Source organism: Vidua chalybeata, chromosome 6 (genome assembly GCF_026979565.1).
Source record: "Vidua chalybeata isolate OUT-0048 chromosome 6, bVidCha1 merged haplotype, whole genome shotgun sequence".
NCBI classification, from domain to species: domain Eukaryota; kingdom Metazoa; phylum Chordata; class Aves; order Passeriformes; family Viduidae; genus Vidua; species Vidua chalybeata.
Genome location: NC_071535.1, coordinates 17224599 through 17244496, shown reverse-complemented (window position 1 = coordinate 17244496; position 19898 = coordinate 17224599). Strand labels below are relative to the sequence as shown.

The window sequence follows — 19898 nt, the reverse complement described above, 5'->3', positions numbered from 1 at the left end:
CTAAACAGAACACGTGATTCACTTGTGCATCTTTATTATTTTAAAACATCTGATAAAGACAAGGAATAGGTTAATTTACCTCTGTGGAATTTCACCAACTGACCCTTACAAACCTTCTTCCTAGAGGCAGGAATAATATTGGCAAATTATCTCATTCCAGATATATTTAATTAATACTAAGTGACATAGCTTCTCTCTTAGTTGTGGACTTCCATTACGTAAGATGGACAGACAGCAAAACCTCTGCCACCTAAGGATTTTTTCTAGAAGTACTGTATTCACCATAAGAAAAATTCCCCTTGGAATTTGTTACTATGACAATGTATTGCTCTGGAGGAGTGGATTTACATTTTCTACCCCTACTGAAATCTTTGTACACATGAGAAAGCAATCACTTACACATGGGATTACTGTTTTTTTCCAAATGCACAGGGAATGTTCAACTCGTTGAGAATATATTGGAAATATATTCAGAAAATTACCATGTAACTGCCAATCCAGAATTAATTCAAAAGTCACTGATAGCCTAGACCAGCTTCATGTTGACGTTTCACCAGTCATTAGCAGCAGAATGAATAAATATTTAAGAATACTATGGGGATATTAAGTTTTATTTAACAGAGGAAATGCTGAAAGATAGCCAACTAAGAGTAACAGTGAGACCACAATTTCTTCATATAAAACCTGGCCTTCGCTGTATTTGCAAGGTCTTTGCTCCTTCAACCACACAAGCTCTTTGTTTTATGATGCAGTCATTGCAAGGAAGACTCCAAAGTACTTGGTAGCACAAGAAGTGTAGCAGCAGCTCAGACATCTCATGGGCTCCAAGGAGAAAAACCTTCCCTTTTAGTTTTGGGACTCGCCTGTCAGTGTTTTTGCTAAACCCCTCCTTCTCCCTTGCTCAGCTACACTGGGCAGTGGTGAAAGGAGGTAGTGATTGAAACCCACTTCTTAAATCCCATACTGTCTGGCACCTGCCAGTACTCCTCTCTTCTCCCACTGATGAAAACAGGCTATGAGGTTCTGGACACACACCCCATTGGAAGAGGGCAGCACAACCTCTGTCCAAGGTCTGTGACTCTGCAGGCATCCTTTGCCACACACAGCAAGCACAGAGCAGCAGCAGGCACACGGCTGAGCAGGATGAGGATGGGGGAGCAGCGGGCACACAGCAGTGCAGGATGAGGACGGGGGAGCAGCGGGCACACGGCTGTGCAGGATGAGCACGGAGTAGCAGTGGGCACACGGTTGTGCAGGATGAGGATGGGGGAGCAGCGGGCACACATCAGTGCAGGATGAGGACAGGGGAGCAGCGGGCACACATCAGTGCAGGATGAGGACAGGGGAGCAGCAGGCACACAGCTGTTCAGGATGAGGATGGGGAGCAGTGGGCACACGGCTATGCAGGATGAGGATGGGGGAGCAGTGGGCACACGGCTGTGCAGGATGAAGATGGGGGAGCAGTGGGCACACGGCTGTGCAGGATGAAGATGGGGGAGCAGCGGGCACACGGCTGTGCAGGATGAGGACAGGGAGCAGCGGCACACGGCTGTGTAGGACACAGGGTAGCTATGCCCCTGTGCGCTCCCTGATACCCAGACAGAGTGTCTCTAAGGATTCATCCCTGCAAGGACTGCCCACAGCAGTGCTGCTGCATTGCTTCTTTCAACCTAGCCTCAAAGAGCTGCCCATGTCGTTGCTGCCAACATCTGCCACCAAATTACACAGCGGTTCTGGCAAACCCAGCCCATTGAGTCAACAGTCACTTCAGCCATAAAAAAATGGGAGATGCTCTGGCTTTCAACTGCATGTGTATGTTGAATTTTTTTTGTTTCTGGGGGTTAGTAAGGATCAAAATCTCTCCATTTCTATGTCAGATGTCCATTACATGTCTACTCAGTATGAGAATTTATCAATAAATCTGTATGAGCATAATTAAAACACTCTTAAAAAGGCAGCAGTAACAATAAAGGCCAGGAAACATACTTTGTTCAAATGCACAAATTACAGTTTTAATCCATTATCTAAATTATTTATCTGTCCTTCTGCAGAGCACAGCAGTAGGGGGTACTTCCATAGGTGGTACTAGGGACAGTATATCCCCAGCATCCCACGGAACACCGGGACAGCCGAGCTGCACCGCCTCGGGACCCTGCAGCCCTGGTCACGCCCTGGTTTCCAGAGAAAAATCCAGGGGGCCAGGGGCATCCCCGGCCACCGGGGCGATCCCCCGACACAAGAGCGGGCCCAGGGTGCCCATTCCCAGCGCCGTGCCGGGATCGCCGTTACCGCGGCAACGGCGCGGCCGAGCCCCGCGGCCCCGTGACGCGGCAGCGCCGGCCCGGCCCGCGCGTTGCCGGGGAGACGCCCCGTCGCCACGGCGACCATCACGCTGCCCTCCCCGGCTAACGAGGAAAAATAGTAAGAACCGCCTCAGCTGCCACGAGAGCCGTCAGCGTCACCGCTCAGTGCCGGTGCTGCTGCGGGCCCTGCTGCAGCTGGCTCATCACACCTTCGCCATGAGGGGGGGTGGGCCAGCACGGGCCATGAACCGCATTCCCGGCCCTTACGAGCATCGAGGAGAAAGCAGCTCTGCTAAACCTCAGCGCCCTGCTTTACTGCTTCGTGGATGGCAGCCATAGATTATGCCTCTCTGCTAACACTGGTCGTAAATGAATGCCAGATCAAAAAACACAAAACGAACAGAAAAACTCCACCCCATGTCTGTTTCACTGAAGCAAAGGAGAAAATCCAGGCTAATCCTAAGGGCCACCACAGGCATCCATCCACCACCAAGGGCTGGTCAAGCCACCTGGGCACCAACTCAACCTGGTGGACATCCTGTGGCTGCACAGGCAACATCGGCCCTCAGCTCTCCCAGGAAAAGAATGGGCCCATTTCCTCTGAGTGAGCGAGGGAATTGTGCCTTCACCAAATGGGGTAAGTGGGCACTTCAGAGCTCTCCATTTGCTTATCTGCATTTTTATTTCAGGCGCTCCTCTGCAAAACGGCTGTTGCAGGAAGCCTGCATGATGCCAGCAGGAGCATGAGCAGGTAAAAAGTGTCCTGGACACCCGAACAAGGCCACGTCACCACTGGCACTTCCGCTAGGGCTTTCCACACTAGCACATTCCAAATTGCGTTGCTTGATTACATTTAGTGTCTTACCCAAGAACCATACCAAACACCGCAGGAAAACATTTACAGTTGTAAAATGCATCTAGTTCTTACCTTTGATATGCCTGAGGAGATGTGGGAGGTGTATTGAACACATGCGAATATGGGTGATAGGGTGTCTTTTTCAAAGCCTGAATAAGATTTTGTCTATATTCTGGGTCTATACACCACAAGGACCCCTTTCCAATACTCTGCAAAGAGAAAAGAATAAAAAAAAAAAAATCAAATATTTGATCTAATGGCACAGCCGTATTTATTTAGCAGTTTTTGTCAGGAAAAGCAGTGGGTTTGGGTTTTTTGTCTGACAGAAGCAAATATAACTTGCTTGCCAGAGATTATTGCTCCATTAATAATGTATTATGACTGTATGATTTAAATCACAATTCTGAGGGAAAAAAAGAATGAATGCTTGGTTGCTCTGTCCCCCCCCCTCTCTTGTTACTAGTTAATATGATTTAATAATATCTGGCAATTTTCCAATCACCTCATATTAGAAAAATAAGAAGCTACAGTTAACTGTTAAACAGAAACTTTGAAGAGAAGTATCTTGGTTTTGGAAGTGGTTTTCTTTTCCTTTTGCTGTTATACAAACAGAAAGAGGGCTAAAAAGGAGAGGGTTAAACACCCTAGCAACTGTTTTAAAAATATAAGTACTTAATCCTCCAACCCACATGACATCAATGCCATTATACTACAAGAGGAAATTAATCATCTCTTCTCCCCAGAAGGGAAAAAAAAACCCAAAAACCCCCAAAACAAACCAACTAACCAAAACAAACAAACAAACAAAAAAAAAAGCCCAATGTATAATCAGAGTATAACCATTTAAGGGTGTTGAGAAATTGTGATCAGCTAGAACAACAGTTATTGTAATTACCCTTTCATACAAGAAACAACACAAGCAGTTAATCTGTAAGACAAAGATTACACTAAAATTCAGTGTTTATTTTGCAGTTACAAGCAGTGCAATTTCATTTCTTGTCTCAATCCCATCAGAGGTCAGGCTGAGGATATTTTGGATTGTTTTGTGTGAGTTCTCAAACAAATATGAAAACTTTGCCTCAGCTTCACTATGAAAGCATATGGAATGACAGTTCAGGAGCAGTCTTGCTCTGCTTGATCATACATAAAAACAAACACCAATCCTAACTGTTGTCTGAACACAACTGGCAGGCTTTCAAGAAGGCATTATGCTAAAATTTTTTGGTAAATGTTGATACTTTCTGGAACAGGTGGGGGAAGCTGTGTTACTGCCTCTAGCTACTTTTCAACCCAGGTCCATCCCTTTTCTCTGCTTCAACTTCTATCAGTGAAACAAAGCTCTCAGTTAATGTGTTAAAGAAGAAGCACACACACACACATACACAGAATCACGTCAGAAGAAGGACATTATTTTCTTAAACCATATAGAAGACCAAAACTAGACACCTGTTTCCATTTGAAGACTGGTATCTTTGCCCTACCACCTCCTAAATGCTCCTCTGCCCCATGGACAGCTTTAGGATACACACTGCAACATGCAACATACTTACAGAGAGCAAATCTGCACTAAATTCTCCTCCCCAAAAATAAATGAAAAAGAAATGAAAAAGTAAAGTCTTCCCCAATGTCCCTGGATGGCTGTGTGTGCACGTAGAAAGTTTCCAGCACCATGTGAGACTTGGCTTGAAAGAAAAGGAGAGCAGGCAGCACAACCCACAGGAGCTGTGACAGTCTTCTTTCATAAAGAAGCAGGGCTGCATGCTGCTCTGGTGGAACAGGAGCATGGGGTCAAGACTCTTCACGATGGCTTCCAGGGTTCAAGCCCATCCATCCTTTTACTGCCCAAAGGTGCCCTACCAGGAGGCAACAGAAGAGTCTAAGGGGAGACATCTTCCAGTTCTTGAAATAAAGCAAGGCCTTAATATGGCAAAAAAAGCCCAAGACTAAAGGGGCTAGAGAGACAGCAAGCAAGCATCTTTGGCTCTCATCTCAGTAAAGCACTACTGAGAGAGCCAGTGCTGCTGTCAGCTGTGGAAGCTGTGCACCACACTTCTCTCACCAGTCCGCAGTAAGGAGGTTGTTACGCTTAGCCTTCTTAAAATATGGGACAACGAGCCAGACACATGACAAGCCCAGTAAGTGATTTTTAGGCAAAGGACAGAGTCAAAAATAGAATCCAAGCATCCCAAATTCCACTTCCATGCTCTATCCAAGACCCAGACTAAGAACATAAAATTTCCTTTTAAGCAAGCAATGAGCAAAACTTGGAAAAATTTTTAGAAGAAAACCTTTGCTGGATTCCTTACTTCTTACGGCATGGGATAAGCTTATAAAAAAAGCTACACTTAAATACCATCTACCTTATTTGTACTTACTGGAACACAACATATTGTTTTCAAACTTCTCTGTTTTTTCATTTACTTCCAAGACAGCCTTTTCATTACCTGGAAGAGATAACTCCTCAAAACCTATCAGTTAAGTTTAAGCTGAGGGCCTTACAATATGAAGACACTACTGAAGAGTGACTTCAAAACCTTTAATTACTGTTAAGATAAATTTGTGTGGCTTGCCCATATTCTTGCAAAAGCCAAAAATAATCTCACTGAAAAACAGGAACTCTCATAAAAAATATTGAGAAGTACACTCCTTGTTAAAAAAAAAAAAACACTGGGAAGGCAGATTTGCTATATTTTCACTGCAACTGAACTGACTTATAATTTACCAGCAAAAACAAATGTAATTTAAGGCAAAGCTTGCCAACTTTGCAATGTTCTCTTTTAAGATAGTTATTTTTGTTTTTCCACAATCACGTAACAGAACATGAATAAAAAGGAAAACTGAAGTGACATCTGGTTAAGAAACCTTCTTGACTGTTGGGAGGTGTGAAGAGGTTTGTTAACTGTCTGTTCAGATGTGTCATTAGTCTTCCCATATACAGAGCAATCACGGGAAAGGGAATCACTGAAGCTCAGACCCATCGGTTAGTGATTAATTTCCATCTTATGACACTTGGCGTGCTGCTTCACTACCTCCTTCAAGCCAAAAGTCAATAGTGACTGCAATCAAAAACCAGCAAGGAAGGGTCAAAAAAAGAAATCTCTGGATTACATTTGTCTCCCAGGCAACAAGTGACTGAAGAGTGGATAACAGCCCCCTGATCTCCTCAGCACTTGGAGTGCTTTCAGACCTCCTCACACACCACCTCCTTCCTGCCAAACAAAGGTACATCTTCTGCACTGAGTCCTGGTTAAGGTGATTAAAAATTGGGGAATGTTATTACAAGTCCTCTTCATGTGGTCCAAGAGTAAACTATAGTTGAGGGTAAACTACTTCAGAGGTCCTAATGTGGACGGAGAGAAACATACAGAGTTACCCCATGAAAGGTTGACTGAATACTTTATTAAAAAAAAATAAAATCCTGATTATCTTTTATATGGAGAAATTGCTACTCCTTTTTACCTCACTTAATATATATGTAGATTGTGCACAATATTGTGTACTAACTCCCAATTTATTAAAAAATTTGCTCTCTCATATCTCAAATATCTGATTCCCTCCCAGCCACTAAAATCAGTGAATTGCCATGAAAAGGTACATGATACATTCAATGTTCACTTGATTTTTTCTTCCAATGGACTACATATGGAAGTTTTTAAATATTACTTTACACAACGTATTAGTATTATGTTTGGTCATTTTTTAGTAGAATTGAAAAAAGACTGAAGATTTAAAATAATTAAAATTCTGCTTGTGAGCTCTTTCAGTTGTTATAGTTGGGAATTAATAGCATTATCCACTAGTAAAACTTCTCATTATAAAGATTTTGCCTGCATATACCTCGTAACTAACTGCCTGGCCTCACATATCAGCTACTGTCTGCCCAAAGCTCAACTAAAAGAATTGTATGTTGAGCTCCTTCTGAGGCCAGTGGCTGGGAAAAAGTACACACAACCCATTGTATTGGGTTTGCATGGTCACATTTTGGTACTTCAGGGGCTACATCTATATAAAAATTCCAGATAGCGTTTATTTGAAGAATTTTGTTCCCTGGTTATTTTAGCACAGACTTGAAAAGTGTTAGGAACACCACCTTTTTCACAGAGTTTTCATTGCCATAAAAACAAGTCTGGCCAAAACAAAGCTTTGGGAAGAGAACAGATACAGAAACCACAACACACAGGCTCAGGGAGACGTTGGCCTTTCCAATTTTTCCCTTTGGAAGCTCTCGTAACATGTTCACTTTTCAACTGGAGGAGCACCTCCAGGTACCCAAATCTCTTGCAGCAGCATCACCACCAAGATGGTCCCCAAGGGAACAGAACCCTAAAGGAAATCTGCCAAAAGGGAGATTTTTTTTTCCTCTGTGATGCCTTGCATGTGCCTGTGCCTTCTTCCATAAGCCCATTTCAGTTATTTTCCTCAAAGAAAACTGGTTTTCTCACACAGTTTGATGTAATTTACATTCATTAAGCTGGCTCACATGAAGGGTGTGACAAGCATTCAGAGAGCTGTGGCAAAGCAGAGGAGGGATGTGGGGACACAGGGAAGGAATGGGAGCTGTTCCCTTCTGTAGCAGGAGCCCTGGTGGCATCCTGATGCACCTCGTGAAACAGCACACTGAAAAAGGAAAACCAGGACTCTGGCTGGACAGAAAGCAGCTTTTAAGACAAATGGCAAAACCATTATGACACAGAGCAGGGGTGCAGGGGCTGGGATGAGCTGGGCATCAAGGCTGGCAAACAGCCCTGAGGGAAAGGCCAGGCTGTGCGTGGGAAATCAGACACACCGAGAGGCTGAGCACCAACACAGGTACCTGGCGGCTGGGAGGAGAGAAACCAAAACAAGACACCCAGGAGTGACTCCACAGCTCCACTCATGCATCTAAGCCATGTCGGCAGGCTGAGAATTTTAACACAGCTCTGAGTTAAGGACCTTGCTACTCCTAAACAACAGCTGCCCACTGAGTCGATCTGTACTTTACTTCTCCACTATCAGATCAGGAAGGGATGAGTGGCCATGGCTAGGCCTTCTTGAACGAAAATGATCAGCAATATTAATCAGGCAACTACACAGACTGAAGAGGTGAAGATGTACACTACCTGAAAAGTATGTCACATTGGCTTCACTAACCATAAAAGCAAAGAGAAAAAGCAGAAATTTCCTATTACTCAAAAAAGGGCATTACCAACTAACATCTGCAGCCCCAAGCTATCAAATACTGAAATCACATCACTGTGACATCTGTCCCTGTCTAACTCAGTGGAGGTTGCTGCAGTCGTTAACAGAGGACCTGTGAATTTCACTAACATCTTCTTCAGCGATTAGAAACCTTTTGTTGTCAGTAATTCACCATCAAAAGGTTTTCTCTGGTGGATGAAACCTACTGTTGTTACAACAGGTGATCTCTTTGCAAGTAATAGTGGAGAGATTACTGGGTATTAAAGGTTCTTACTTTAAGGAAATATTTATCCTGAGCTCACTGTGTCTGGTTATGCTGCAACAGCAGGCTAGAAGCAAACCTTTCACACAGATTTGCCACTATGCTTATCCATGGGAATGCCCAACAGCTTCTACAGATCCAACTGTTCAATATGACCACAAAAGGGTTTCTACAGGAGCAAAAAGAATTGTATGATAGAACTATGCATGTCACCACAGAATTTAAAACAACTGTTTGAGTAACTACATCCAGGACCAGAATCTGAAAAAGATAATTGTTTTAGACCAGAAGCACATTTCTCTGTGACTGCACCACATCTAATGTAGCAGCACAAAGCCATCAGCCATCTTGCTGACACTGTTGTCACTGTTGACTGCTCACACCTGTGCAGGAAGCCTCTGGGGGTGGTGAGAGCACACCCAAGGCTGTCAAGCAGCAAGGACTTGCAAAAGCACCCAAGAGAACAAGGCATGATGGAAGAGTCTATCCACAGAAAGAGCAGGGTACTTCACTCTCCACCTGACACTGCAGTCATACAGAAGACAGAGCAATTCTGGAAACCATGACTAAAACAAGTTTCTGGTTGGTTCCCGGGAACAGCAAACTATCATCAGGAATTACTCCTAAACACAAATTCCCCTTTTCTCATCCTATGAAAAAATATATTTAACAAGAAAAGTCAGGTATTTTCATGAGGAAATTGAGAAGCAGAAAGAAGGCAAGTAAAATACTTTCTGAGTTGCACCTTATGACACCCTGTCTTCCGCTCTGAAGTGCACCAAGAGGAACACAATAATCACTCCAATATCCACCTCAGGAGAAAATTACTTGCTTAAATAACTTTCTTGTACTGCGCAAAGAAACCTGCCAAGTGGCTTCAAAGCCATCCCACAATACAACACCGATTACACATATTTCACTAAATATACCTCTACCCTTGAAGGTTTGCAAACGTTGTGCTGCCACTATGGGAAAGAAGTGGTTCATGACTGCAGAATTCACCAAGACTAGAAAATGCAAGCCTGTTGTGACCACTGATGCTGTGTTGAATCAGCTCTATGACAGCAAGGGCAGAGATGTTTTTCAACATCCAAGGAGAGAGAACCTGTGCAACCAGAACACTATCAAAGGCCAGCTCTATGCCGTTCACTTGCAGACAGTGGTGACAAGAACACGCTTTACATTTTTAGTAAAACTACCCATCCTCATGTTAATACGCTCCTTCAAATTAAGGATATCACTCCTAAAACAGAACCAACTCAGAAACTAGTTCCTTCATTTAGATGAGGCAGAATTTGCATACTAGCATCAAAACTTGGAAAATATATTGCATAACAAATTTTAAACTATTTGCCTTGCAAGCACTCAGGAAGATTTAAGATTAGATGCCAGAGTTGGTCTGCTGGTCTGCTTAAAACTTTATTGCTTATCTTTACTCACTGGTATTTCAAGTTGTCAAGAAAGTAATAATGTTGCTTGCTCTGATATACTCAGATTCTCCCATTTTAAGTAGTTTTTTATGGGTGGTCACAGACAATACTAAAACTTTATAATCTATAACAGCTTGCCTATACCTTGCATATGAGTCTGGGGGTTGCCTATTACTCCTTTTTATAAACAATTTAATTTATTTACAGAAACACACAAACAAAGCATTGAATCATCTGAGGTCAGCTATGTTTTTTCTGGGATTTTTTTTGTTTTGTTTGGGTTTTTGTTTGGTTTGTTTTTTGGGGGTTTTTTTGTTTGTTTGTTTGGGTTTTGTTGGGTTTTTTTTTTTTTTTTGTTTTGTTTTAAATTAAGAAGTATAACAGCTAAAGAATTCTGAAAGAAAGAAAAACAAAGCCACTGCCAGCGATTCCTATTATTACAAAACGCATTCCTCAGATTCACTGCAATCTTACACAAAAATTACAAATAACTATTCATGCAGTTTAAGGGCAGATTTTCTTCATTCTCTTTTAACAGTTCTAGCACAGACCAGTGAAATTCTCTATGTCCAGCTTTAAAGAAATGCACTCTAGACCTTGACTGCATTTTAATGACAGTGACAACTGCTTACTAAGCTTTTCATTTTCATAAAAATCCCCTGACCTACAAACTTACAAGAAGTAGAAATTTTCCCTGCTCTTCCAAGGAAAGTTTGGCAATGTTAGGCGAGAGCTTGACACCAAGCTGAAGTAAATCTGAAGTAGTATCTGCATGCAGCATAACAAAACCCTCACAAACACTTCTGCATGTTTTCAGCCTTTCCTCAGTAAAGCAGCAGTCACAGCTCAGCTCTAGCACAAAGGTGAAGAAGCGTGACAAGAAGAGACTAGCTAAAACACAATTACATGACCATAAACATATGCTCATCTAATGCATGAAATTAAAGTTTTGATGCAGAAGCTTTCTGGAGTACAGTGTTCAACACAAGTAAGCCAGCTGCATCAAAAAATCATCAGCATTTCTCAAGAAAACAAAAGGTTGGGGCTTTTTAAATCTTATTTTGCTCCAAGTAAAAACATCCATTACTTCAAATCATGCAAGTCCAAGTCTTTTTTTTTTTTCCACACCCAAGTCTTGGTATTTTAGCTCACTTGCTCAGTGAGCTACCCCAGACACCAACCCAGCCATCAACCTTTCATTCCCCTGATATGAAAGTGGCCTGGTTCTTCTCCAAGTGATGCAGCCACATGAACCACCTCCATGTCTCTGCTGTACTTCCAGTCACAAAATGGACACTGTCTTTCTGACTGGAGAGGCTGAGTGGGTGTATTACTTCCCTTAGAATGGAAGTATGGTTAGAGAGGAAAAGGGCTACTTTGTCTCAAAATTAAATAAAACAAAAAGGAAGCCAAGCACACAAATAAACAATGATACAGAAATAAAGAGGCCAAATCAGCATGGAGAAGTAACAGCTGAGAAATGGGAAGGCTGTGGTATTCCACAGTCAAAAAAACTCAACCTGTTTCAGAGGCAAGATGTAGCACAACATCCTGCAACACAAGAAAGTGCTACCAAAATGCACACTGTCCAGTGGTCTTCCAATATTAAAGGAGTTCAAGTCTCACCAGCACAAGACCCATCAGAAGTTTTTTCTGTACCTCTGGGCTTGTATGTGTTATCAGAGTAAAAGGCCCTGCCCTCTGCAGCAGTGCCTTCTGAGGCTGCCCACTCCTCCCCAAACCTGCAGAGAGCCCCATTAGTAGCGTCACAGGCACCGAGCCTATGGCCTTGTCTATCTGCCACAGGTAGAGCAAAGAAACAGTGGGTGCGGGACTGATTGCTTTTGGGTTTTACACAAATGAAGGCATTCATGGGATTTTAAGCAATTTTTTTCCTCAGCACTCCCCCTCATGTGTACAGAGAAGTTAGGAATGTCTTCTAGTGCATGACCTAGACACCCAGCAAGTCTGAGCTGCAGCCAAGACTGCCAACCCAAAGCGTGTCTCCAGAGTCCAGGTTCCTGATCCTGCAAGGGCACTTCAACACCAGGTCCGGAATGATTCTCTACCATTATTTCAGTCACGGTGACCCACTGCCCATGGGCACAACTGATCCACTGCTCCTCCAGCACACCAGCATGTGTCCATTAGTACAGGTAAGCTTGCACAAAATGACTGCTAACAGCCAGCAGTGGACCTCCTACACCACATCAGCTTCCCACTGCTCTCATCATAAAATGATTCCTCCAACAGGTTCAGGAGGTGTTGCACTACGTTACACAGCTCTAAGAGTCATATTTAGCTTGTTAGGTATCTCCTTGTTGAGTTTATATGCAAACCACCCTATAAAGCTATTAGGCTGCCACCTGGTAACCCTGCAAGCAGCTGAAGAAAGCAGTGTCATTAACCGCCCTTAAACAATGCCAGCCTCCTACATAAAGTTGATGTTGTTCCATGTCAGTACCTAGCAACCCTACCAGACGCTGCCCAAAGTCTCCCCAGGCTAGGCAAAGTCCAGATGCTGAAGAAGACGGGCTGAGACACTGCAAGGGAGGAATGAAGTGCAAGATCAAACAGATGCAGGGAGACTGGGCTGGGAAAGCAGGAGAGCCCAGAAGAGAAGCCTGTCATCATGACTGGCAATCACAGGCATACTTGAGGGAAACTGGGCATCAAGTAGCATTAATAATGGTGTTTCAGCCTATAGAATTTCTGTGTATACATGGAAAGTGCAATTATCCCTACACTATTGAAAAGAAAATTGAGAAGATGCAGAAACAAAAGAATAAAAAAAGAAGTTCTCAAGTTCACCTATAAAAAAGGAAAGAAGGCAGAAAGGAAAAAAAACTCCCCAGACTCCAGACCAATACTCCATTTAGTGGGGTGTGCTAATTTCGTATCAGAGGCGCACTCACTTAAATACCCACTGGTTATCCATGCCCTTCATATTATCTACAATTGGAAAAGACATAAATTGCCTTTTCTTACAAATGCATAGTTACATCATATATGAAAACCTAGGGACAATTTAAAAACACAACCCTTCAAAGAAGAGATATTAAAAAATTATTCAACACTTATATCTGTGCTAAAGGTCTATAGGTCACTTTTTGCCTACTGCTGTATTAATGACAAAATAAGCCAGTGAGTGAATTTCCAGGGGAAGGGGTTAACAACTAGCAGAAATGGGTGAGAGGGAGTAGGTTGTACTAAATCCATTATCCGTGACAAATAAAAATAGAAGTAAGAAAGACCTGACAAAAGCTAATGGATTTGCACCATTTTGCTCATAACTGTTTATTTAATGTACGATTTTTCCTTGCTTAGTTTTTAATATTGGTTTGCACAATGTATGGAGGAGAAAAACCAGGCACTTTGATAAATCATTTGAGAGGTTCCCTGGATGTGGGGTTTCCAAGTGTTCCTGGGTTACTTACAGAAACAAAGCTGTGCTCCATCCCAAGCCTCACTCAGCTGCCTCAACAGATCCCTGTCACCTCCAGCAGGCACACGCTGAAGAATAACCATCCTCCTGCAACAGAGACCTCAGAGCTACCCACATCCATCAACAACACACACATTACTTTGGCTACTTACATACACATTCTAGTCTGCTCGTGTCACATTTCTACGCTAGATTCAAAGATATCTATTTTTTACTATCTTCCTCTTTCCTCCTCCTCTTTCTCATGGCTGAATGAAACCCCAGAAAGCAAAACAAAACACCTCCCCATACTGCAAACATCCTCCAAAATGAAGCAACTCATGAGTGCAGTGAAGTTTTCATCTCGTTCACACAGTCCAAATCAGAATAAATTAGTCAGGGCAGGGCCTGGCTTCAGAAGCCTCAACAGCCCAAATGCTATAACCCAAAACCTCATGGACTCAAAAAAATCTGGGACTTCACCATGACTTGTCATTTTTGCAAGCAGCCTACACAAATCCTCCTTCCACCCAAACACCAGGTACCACCACAAGCCTCTGGAGAAATACCTCCTAAATTAAACAGTAAGATCAATGGCTCTGCGATGAAGACAAACCAGGGAAGGACCAGTTTGACTCCAAGAGCAAAGTAGCCTCCTGTGGGGAGGTCAAAACCCAGCAGCTACAGTACACACACTCCCTCTTAGACACTGGGCACCCTGGTGGGACTAGAACTGCAGTGCCTGTGGGAAAGGGCTTTCCTCACCTAGTGGGATTTAGCATCTCATTTTTACTGTAACACAAATTGAGCAAGAAATCTCACCTGAGAGGCACACCATTGAAACCTACACATGGCCAGAGAGCAGCAAGCCCTTATTGGGACCATCTGCAGAGTCAGAGCACTACCACCTATGGCAATAACCTTTTCCTGCATCTTCTAGAGAGCTGGCCATAAAAGTCTTCCGGGGAGAGTCAAAAACACACCTCAATTACACTGGAGCCTTCCAGCATAGGGAGGCTCCAATCTCAAGATGGCAAGGAAATTACATATGCAAGCAGAGACAGGGAGCGGGCTGCTAAGCCACCTACCTGTCTTCACTGCCTGCCATGTCACAGGTCACTACGAGCACCCTCTCCCAGTCCTGGCTGTACCTTTGGTCCCCTCTGGCAGCAGTGCGAGAGTGCGCAAAGCTTCTTCCCACACCAGCTCCAGCCCATGGATGGCTGGAGATAGCCAGGGCCATGGCATCACCACAAGCAGAAACAGGAGACATCCCTGTGGCATGTGGGTTAAACATAGCATTTCCATCCTGGCAGCAAGCACAGTCCCCTCACCCTCACAGCAGGGCACCAGCCCCCACTGTGCCACAGCTGGGGAACCTGCACCCAGCCCCAGGAGATGAGCAGCCTACCACAAAGTCAGGGAGAGAGAAACAGGTGAGAAAGAAAGCTACATTGTCAGGTCTCATCCAAATCATCCTCAAGGCAAAGTAAGCTAAAAAGAACAAAGCAGGAATTTTCTGTTGTTGGAGCCATTCAGACATATTTTCTCCCACTTTAAGTCTACTGCAGAGGCAAAGGCTTGTAAAAAGAGCAAGAAGATGAACTTGCTTAGTCTTCAAAGTTTAATTCACAGTAAGCTTCATTAAAACTGTAAGAAGACTCCCTTTAATATTTATCTCCACACAGCCAATAGACTTGACAACTATAGGATTTTTTTGTCTTGGGTTTTTTAGGTGACTGCATTTTTGCAAGCATGGCTACACAGAGGTTGCAACTGGTAAAATACTCAAAGTAGCAGACACAACAAAGCTTGTCATGGAAAACTTCTGCAGCATGAGCCACTGAATCAAGTGTATTTTAGAGTGGATAATCAGCTTCCCTGAGCACCTCCATCAGTAAAACAGCTTTGAACTTGTGTAGATAGTTTATTATTAAACACAGCAAAGTGATTACATTAGAGAAATAATATCTGAACTCATTGGTGTGCAAAAAAGGAGTATTAAAATCTATAATTTTTCCAAGGAAGCTAGCAAGTCCCTAATCAAAACCTACATCTTGGCAAGAATAGAATTCACAGGTTTATTCATGTTATTTCCTGGGCAGGCTAGCTCTACATTAGTAGAGCATTCATCAAAGTCTAAATACTTAACCAAATCCTGACTCAATATAAATTATTCCTCTGTTTAAAAGTCTACCTCATTTTTCCAGATGCCACTCCAAATCCCACAATAATTTTGCTATTTCATAGAAACAGTAAAGAAAAAGTGAGCTTCCTCAAATTCACAGAAGAGAATCGAAAGGCCAATGACAGAGGCAGCAGCAGAGAGCCAGCGTACAAACTCACTGAAACAGTCCCAGCAGAAATAGAAATGTTCCTCTTCAGGGCGTTCTAAGCTGGTAGCAAACAGGATGTGAGCATCAGTCACTGTGTGCAGTTAAGAGGTTATTCAGAATAGCAAGTTCAGGCACAGACTGGGCCTTTTACTCAGTAAGGAAAGAGTGGGAGGAAGAAGGTGGTAAAAAACAGCTTTCAACCTACACACCACAGCCCAGCCTATTTGGGTTTTCCCTGGCTTCTTTTTAACTGAATTATCTCACAAGCCGTCATTTTTCATTTTCAGGTACGACGTTCACAGGACGCCCCCACAAAACAGGAAGCCTGTGTGTGTTTGTAGTGTACTGAAAGAAGAAATGACAGGCTCCTCAGAAAAATGAGACACTGGACAACCTCAGCAGCACCAGCAACTCTAAGAAGAAGACTGGGGCACTTGCTGAAAGACACACCACCTACAGAAAGAAGGACTGATGCTTGGCTTGAACAGAACAAGGAAAGAAACAGAGTTTGGAGTAGGGGAGGGGAAAAGAAATTGGAGAGAGTCTAGAAACTTCTGGAAAAAAAGCTATGCAACTTCTACATGGGGCTAAGTCACCATCTTCAACCTCTGACTCCTCGGTGTTTACTAGGAAGCTTTTACTCATTCTGATCATTGCATACAAAAAGGCTGCTGATCAATATTGCACAAGAGTGATCAGTGATTAAACATCAGTGTATGAATTTATCTGACTTAACATGCCTGGAGTGGAAGGAAACAGGGAGAAACAATTTCTGAGCAGACTCCAGTGATGAAAATCAACAATTTGCCCAACATCAGATGATCATGTGAGGAGCTCAGAAGTAACAAGGAAGAGAAGACTTACGATATTCTCAGAAGGTTTTTAAAAAGCTGTTTTCCTCCCAATTATTCATGATCAAATAAGCCTTTGAACAGATCTACCATCTAAGGGAAAAGAAAATCTCATTTAGGGATGCCAAAGCAAGACTATTTTGATGACACAGGTGTCATGCAACCAGGCCTGCTGTGACCTGAGTCACTGCTCCAGGTCTCCTGTGATCTTTTTCTTGATCAGTTTCACACAGGAAGCCTTCATATCTGACACACCAAAAATAGCATACGGTTTAAAAACGAAAATCCTTCAGAGAAGGGCTGCAACTCTTTTCTTTTTCAAAATGCAAATGTACTTTCAGTATAGTGCAAAGATGTCTGAAAGCACTGGTCCCCGCATTCCTCAGACAGATGCTTAAGACCAGTTACATTTAGAGACGATGCAGGTATGAAAAAAAAGAGAACTAAGGTGTGTGTGTCAGGGGGGAAACCACAAAAACAGCAATTGGAATTGAATAGCTGAAGGTGAAAAGCAACGAAAAATAAGATACAAATACCCCTACAGAGAAAAATGCATAGCTAGAAAATTAAGTCCAAACTGCTGAAGGCCATACTCAAAGGTTGAACAAAAAGGAATGGATGCCTTATATTGATTCCATTCACCCTACCAATACTGAAACACTTAAAAAGCAGTCATCTTACCTTTCAGAGCTGCATCATGTACCAAACCCTGCTGAAAACCAGTAACCAGCCTTTGAGGACGCTGGTGCTGTAAAAACTCACCACGGCTTGACCCCGCAAGAGGAAGCCTGTTATACCAGCTCCAAAGCACTGGCCCATAAAAAGGGCTGTCTGCTCCAAAGAGTCCTTCTCTCTTCATAGTTGCACCCAATGACCATAAATGCTGACATCTGCATGCATGGTGAAGGACTTCTGTAATTACTGTGATTTTCTTGCAAAAGACTCTCTCAGGCAATACTAAACACACCACTAACAGAAGAGTTTGAAGGAAACTTGACAGATTATAGCTTTATTGCAGCCTCCAGAATCTGGCTTTAATGTTGCTGATTCATCGCATTTTTAGCATGTTGGTATTCTAGATGTTTCCATTAGAAAGTCATGAGATGGTGCAAAGTCATGGAGGGGGAAGGGGCGCAAATGAAAAAACATTTCCAGCTGTATTTGCTTCTAGAAAAGAGCTTATTAAAGTTCTTATAGGCTCTAAAATAAAGCACACAGCTCCTCCCTTCATTGTTTTTAAATGACAACGTGATTTTTAAGCCAATTTCATAACTTTTAAGATACAAATCTCTGTATAAATAGCCTCCCACACCACTCTTATATCTATTCATATTATTACAAACACACCTTTAGATGATAACATTACTTGGTTTAACTTAAAAGCCATGCAACACAAAGTTTATTTGAGCAATTGCAGAATTCCCTCCTTTTCCAAACAAAAGCATGTCTTGGTACACAGTGCAAGAAGTCTGAAGCTACACATGGCATGGACTGAAAAGCTGTTTAAACCACTCTAAAATGGTTTCAATTTTTCACCTGATTCAAGAGGAATCAATATATAGTCAAAACACACAAAAAAAAAAAGTTCACTGAAGAAGCAAATTCTTCCCCTTTTAAATGCATGTCAAAATTAAAGATTCAAAGTGCCAATCCAACAAATTTGCAAACCCTGTTTTATAAATAGCAAGGGGAATAAATATAAGATGATGTGGCACACAAGTGGATAACTATACCATAATTAAGGCACAGACTCTTGTCCCATCAGCCCAACCCAGCCAAATACATTTTTGGCACACTAAATACTACTGGAGGGTGAGTGCAACTTGAGTGCTGGTGAAAGAGCAGAAGGTAATAAGAAAAAGTGGTTAGATCATAAGCATATTTACTTTGAAACTAAAATAATGCAAGTATTTTAGCTGGCGGGAGGAAGACATTTACCTAGTCACCGAAGAAAAGGATGAAAAAGCAAAACCTTTCCTACAATTTCATTGCTACAAATTAAAATCAAAGCTTTCTAAATGAAAACTATTTTTTTTTCAAACAAGAATGACTGAAAACCTTGCCTCTTAATGGAAAGGGTCATAATTACATTTCTGCTTTCCCAAATCCAAAATTAGTCAGGCCTAAAACCTAACAGCAAATGACACATCAAAGAACACCTGCTAAGCCAAGAACAAGGAACTTTATTCCTCCAAAGAAATGCAGCACTGCCCAAGAGGCAGTGAAATATTACAGGTGTTTTAGCAAAACATGAAACAACAAAAAATTAGACGAAGTGGAGGTGTTTTACTAAATTTTAAATGCTGATTTGTTTTGGAAAAAACAAGAGAGATCATTCAGGTTAGTTAAAACTCTTAATTTAGAATCATCTGATTAAACTAACTGGTAAGCAATTGTGGCAACACGTCTTTCCCAAAGAAAGGTTGCAGGGATGGTCAGAACATGGTACTACTAATAATGCTAGCATTGCAGGTTTGATCCCTGTCTGGGCCATCCACTTAAGAGCTGGGCTTGAAGGTACTTGTGCACCCCTTCCAACACAGAATATTCTGTTATTTAAGATGTGCCACTATGACAGCATCTTATTTTCCTGGCACAGAGACACAAACAGACAGAAAGCTCTATCTGACAACCCAATTTTTGCTCCCATTTTACCTTAAAATTGTTCAGATGATATAAAAAACAGTGTGACTCTGTAATGTTTTTTATGTATAAAAAATATTTATACACGCATATACAGATAGATAAAAAAAAAAATTAAGCAGAAAAGGGAGAGGGAGGTACGTCATGAACAATAAAATTGCATTTGCCTCAAGAGCTGGGAGCTAGCACCGGACTAAATCTTCCGTGCAATCTGTCTCTGTGATAGTGCCTTTCCTCTTTCTCTGCCACGCAGCCACAAATCTAGAAAGTATTATATATCAATATAAAACTGTAAACCAAACCTACACTCTTTTACAAAAGCAAGGTCTGTATATTTAACCCTGAGCATTGAAGGGGAAAACCTTAATCTGCATAGAAGAAGGCTAAGAGAGAGAACACACAAATAAATTAGTGTAATGAGCAATTACATTAATTGCCAAAACAGGAAAAAACATTCTGGACAAGTTCATCCTACTCCTTCCAAGCAAACCATGCAACAGTAAAAATGCCAGCATTTGTCTAATTCTCAGCCATCTCAGCCACATTCTGACTCTCCAACTTCCCATCTCTTCTAACTGAAGACAGAAAACATGCAATTTCCACGCACACCATGCA

At 42.3% G+C, this 19898-nt stretch overlaps 1 protein-coding gene and 1 long non-coding RNA gene across 5 annotated transcripts in view; one reads left to right on the top strand and one right to left on the bottom strand.

Moving 5' to 3' along the window:
- Nucleotides 1–19898, bottom strand: part of FOXN3 (forkhead box N3) — a 209491-nt gene that overhangs the window by 103215 nt on the left and 86378 nt on the right. For all 4 annotated transcript variants that reach the window (XM_053944509.1, XM_053944510.1, XM_053944511.1 and 1 more), the window contains exon 4: nucleotides 3232–3368. In XM_053944509.1, the coding sequence (XP_053800484.1) occupies nucleotides 3232–3368 (137 nt within the window). The remainder of the gene's footprint in view (nucleotides 1–3231; nucleotides 3369–19898) is intronic.
- Nucleotides 1993–18305, top strand: LOC128789049 (uncharacterized). Its single transcript, XR_008431292.1, has 4 exons — nucleotides 1993–2907; nucleotides 2993–3054; nucleotides 11930–12185; nucleotides 16077–18305. It is a non-coding gene; the product is annotated as an uncharacterized LOC128789049 (long non-coding RNA).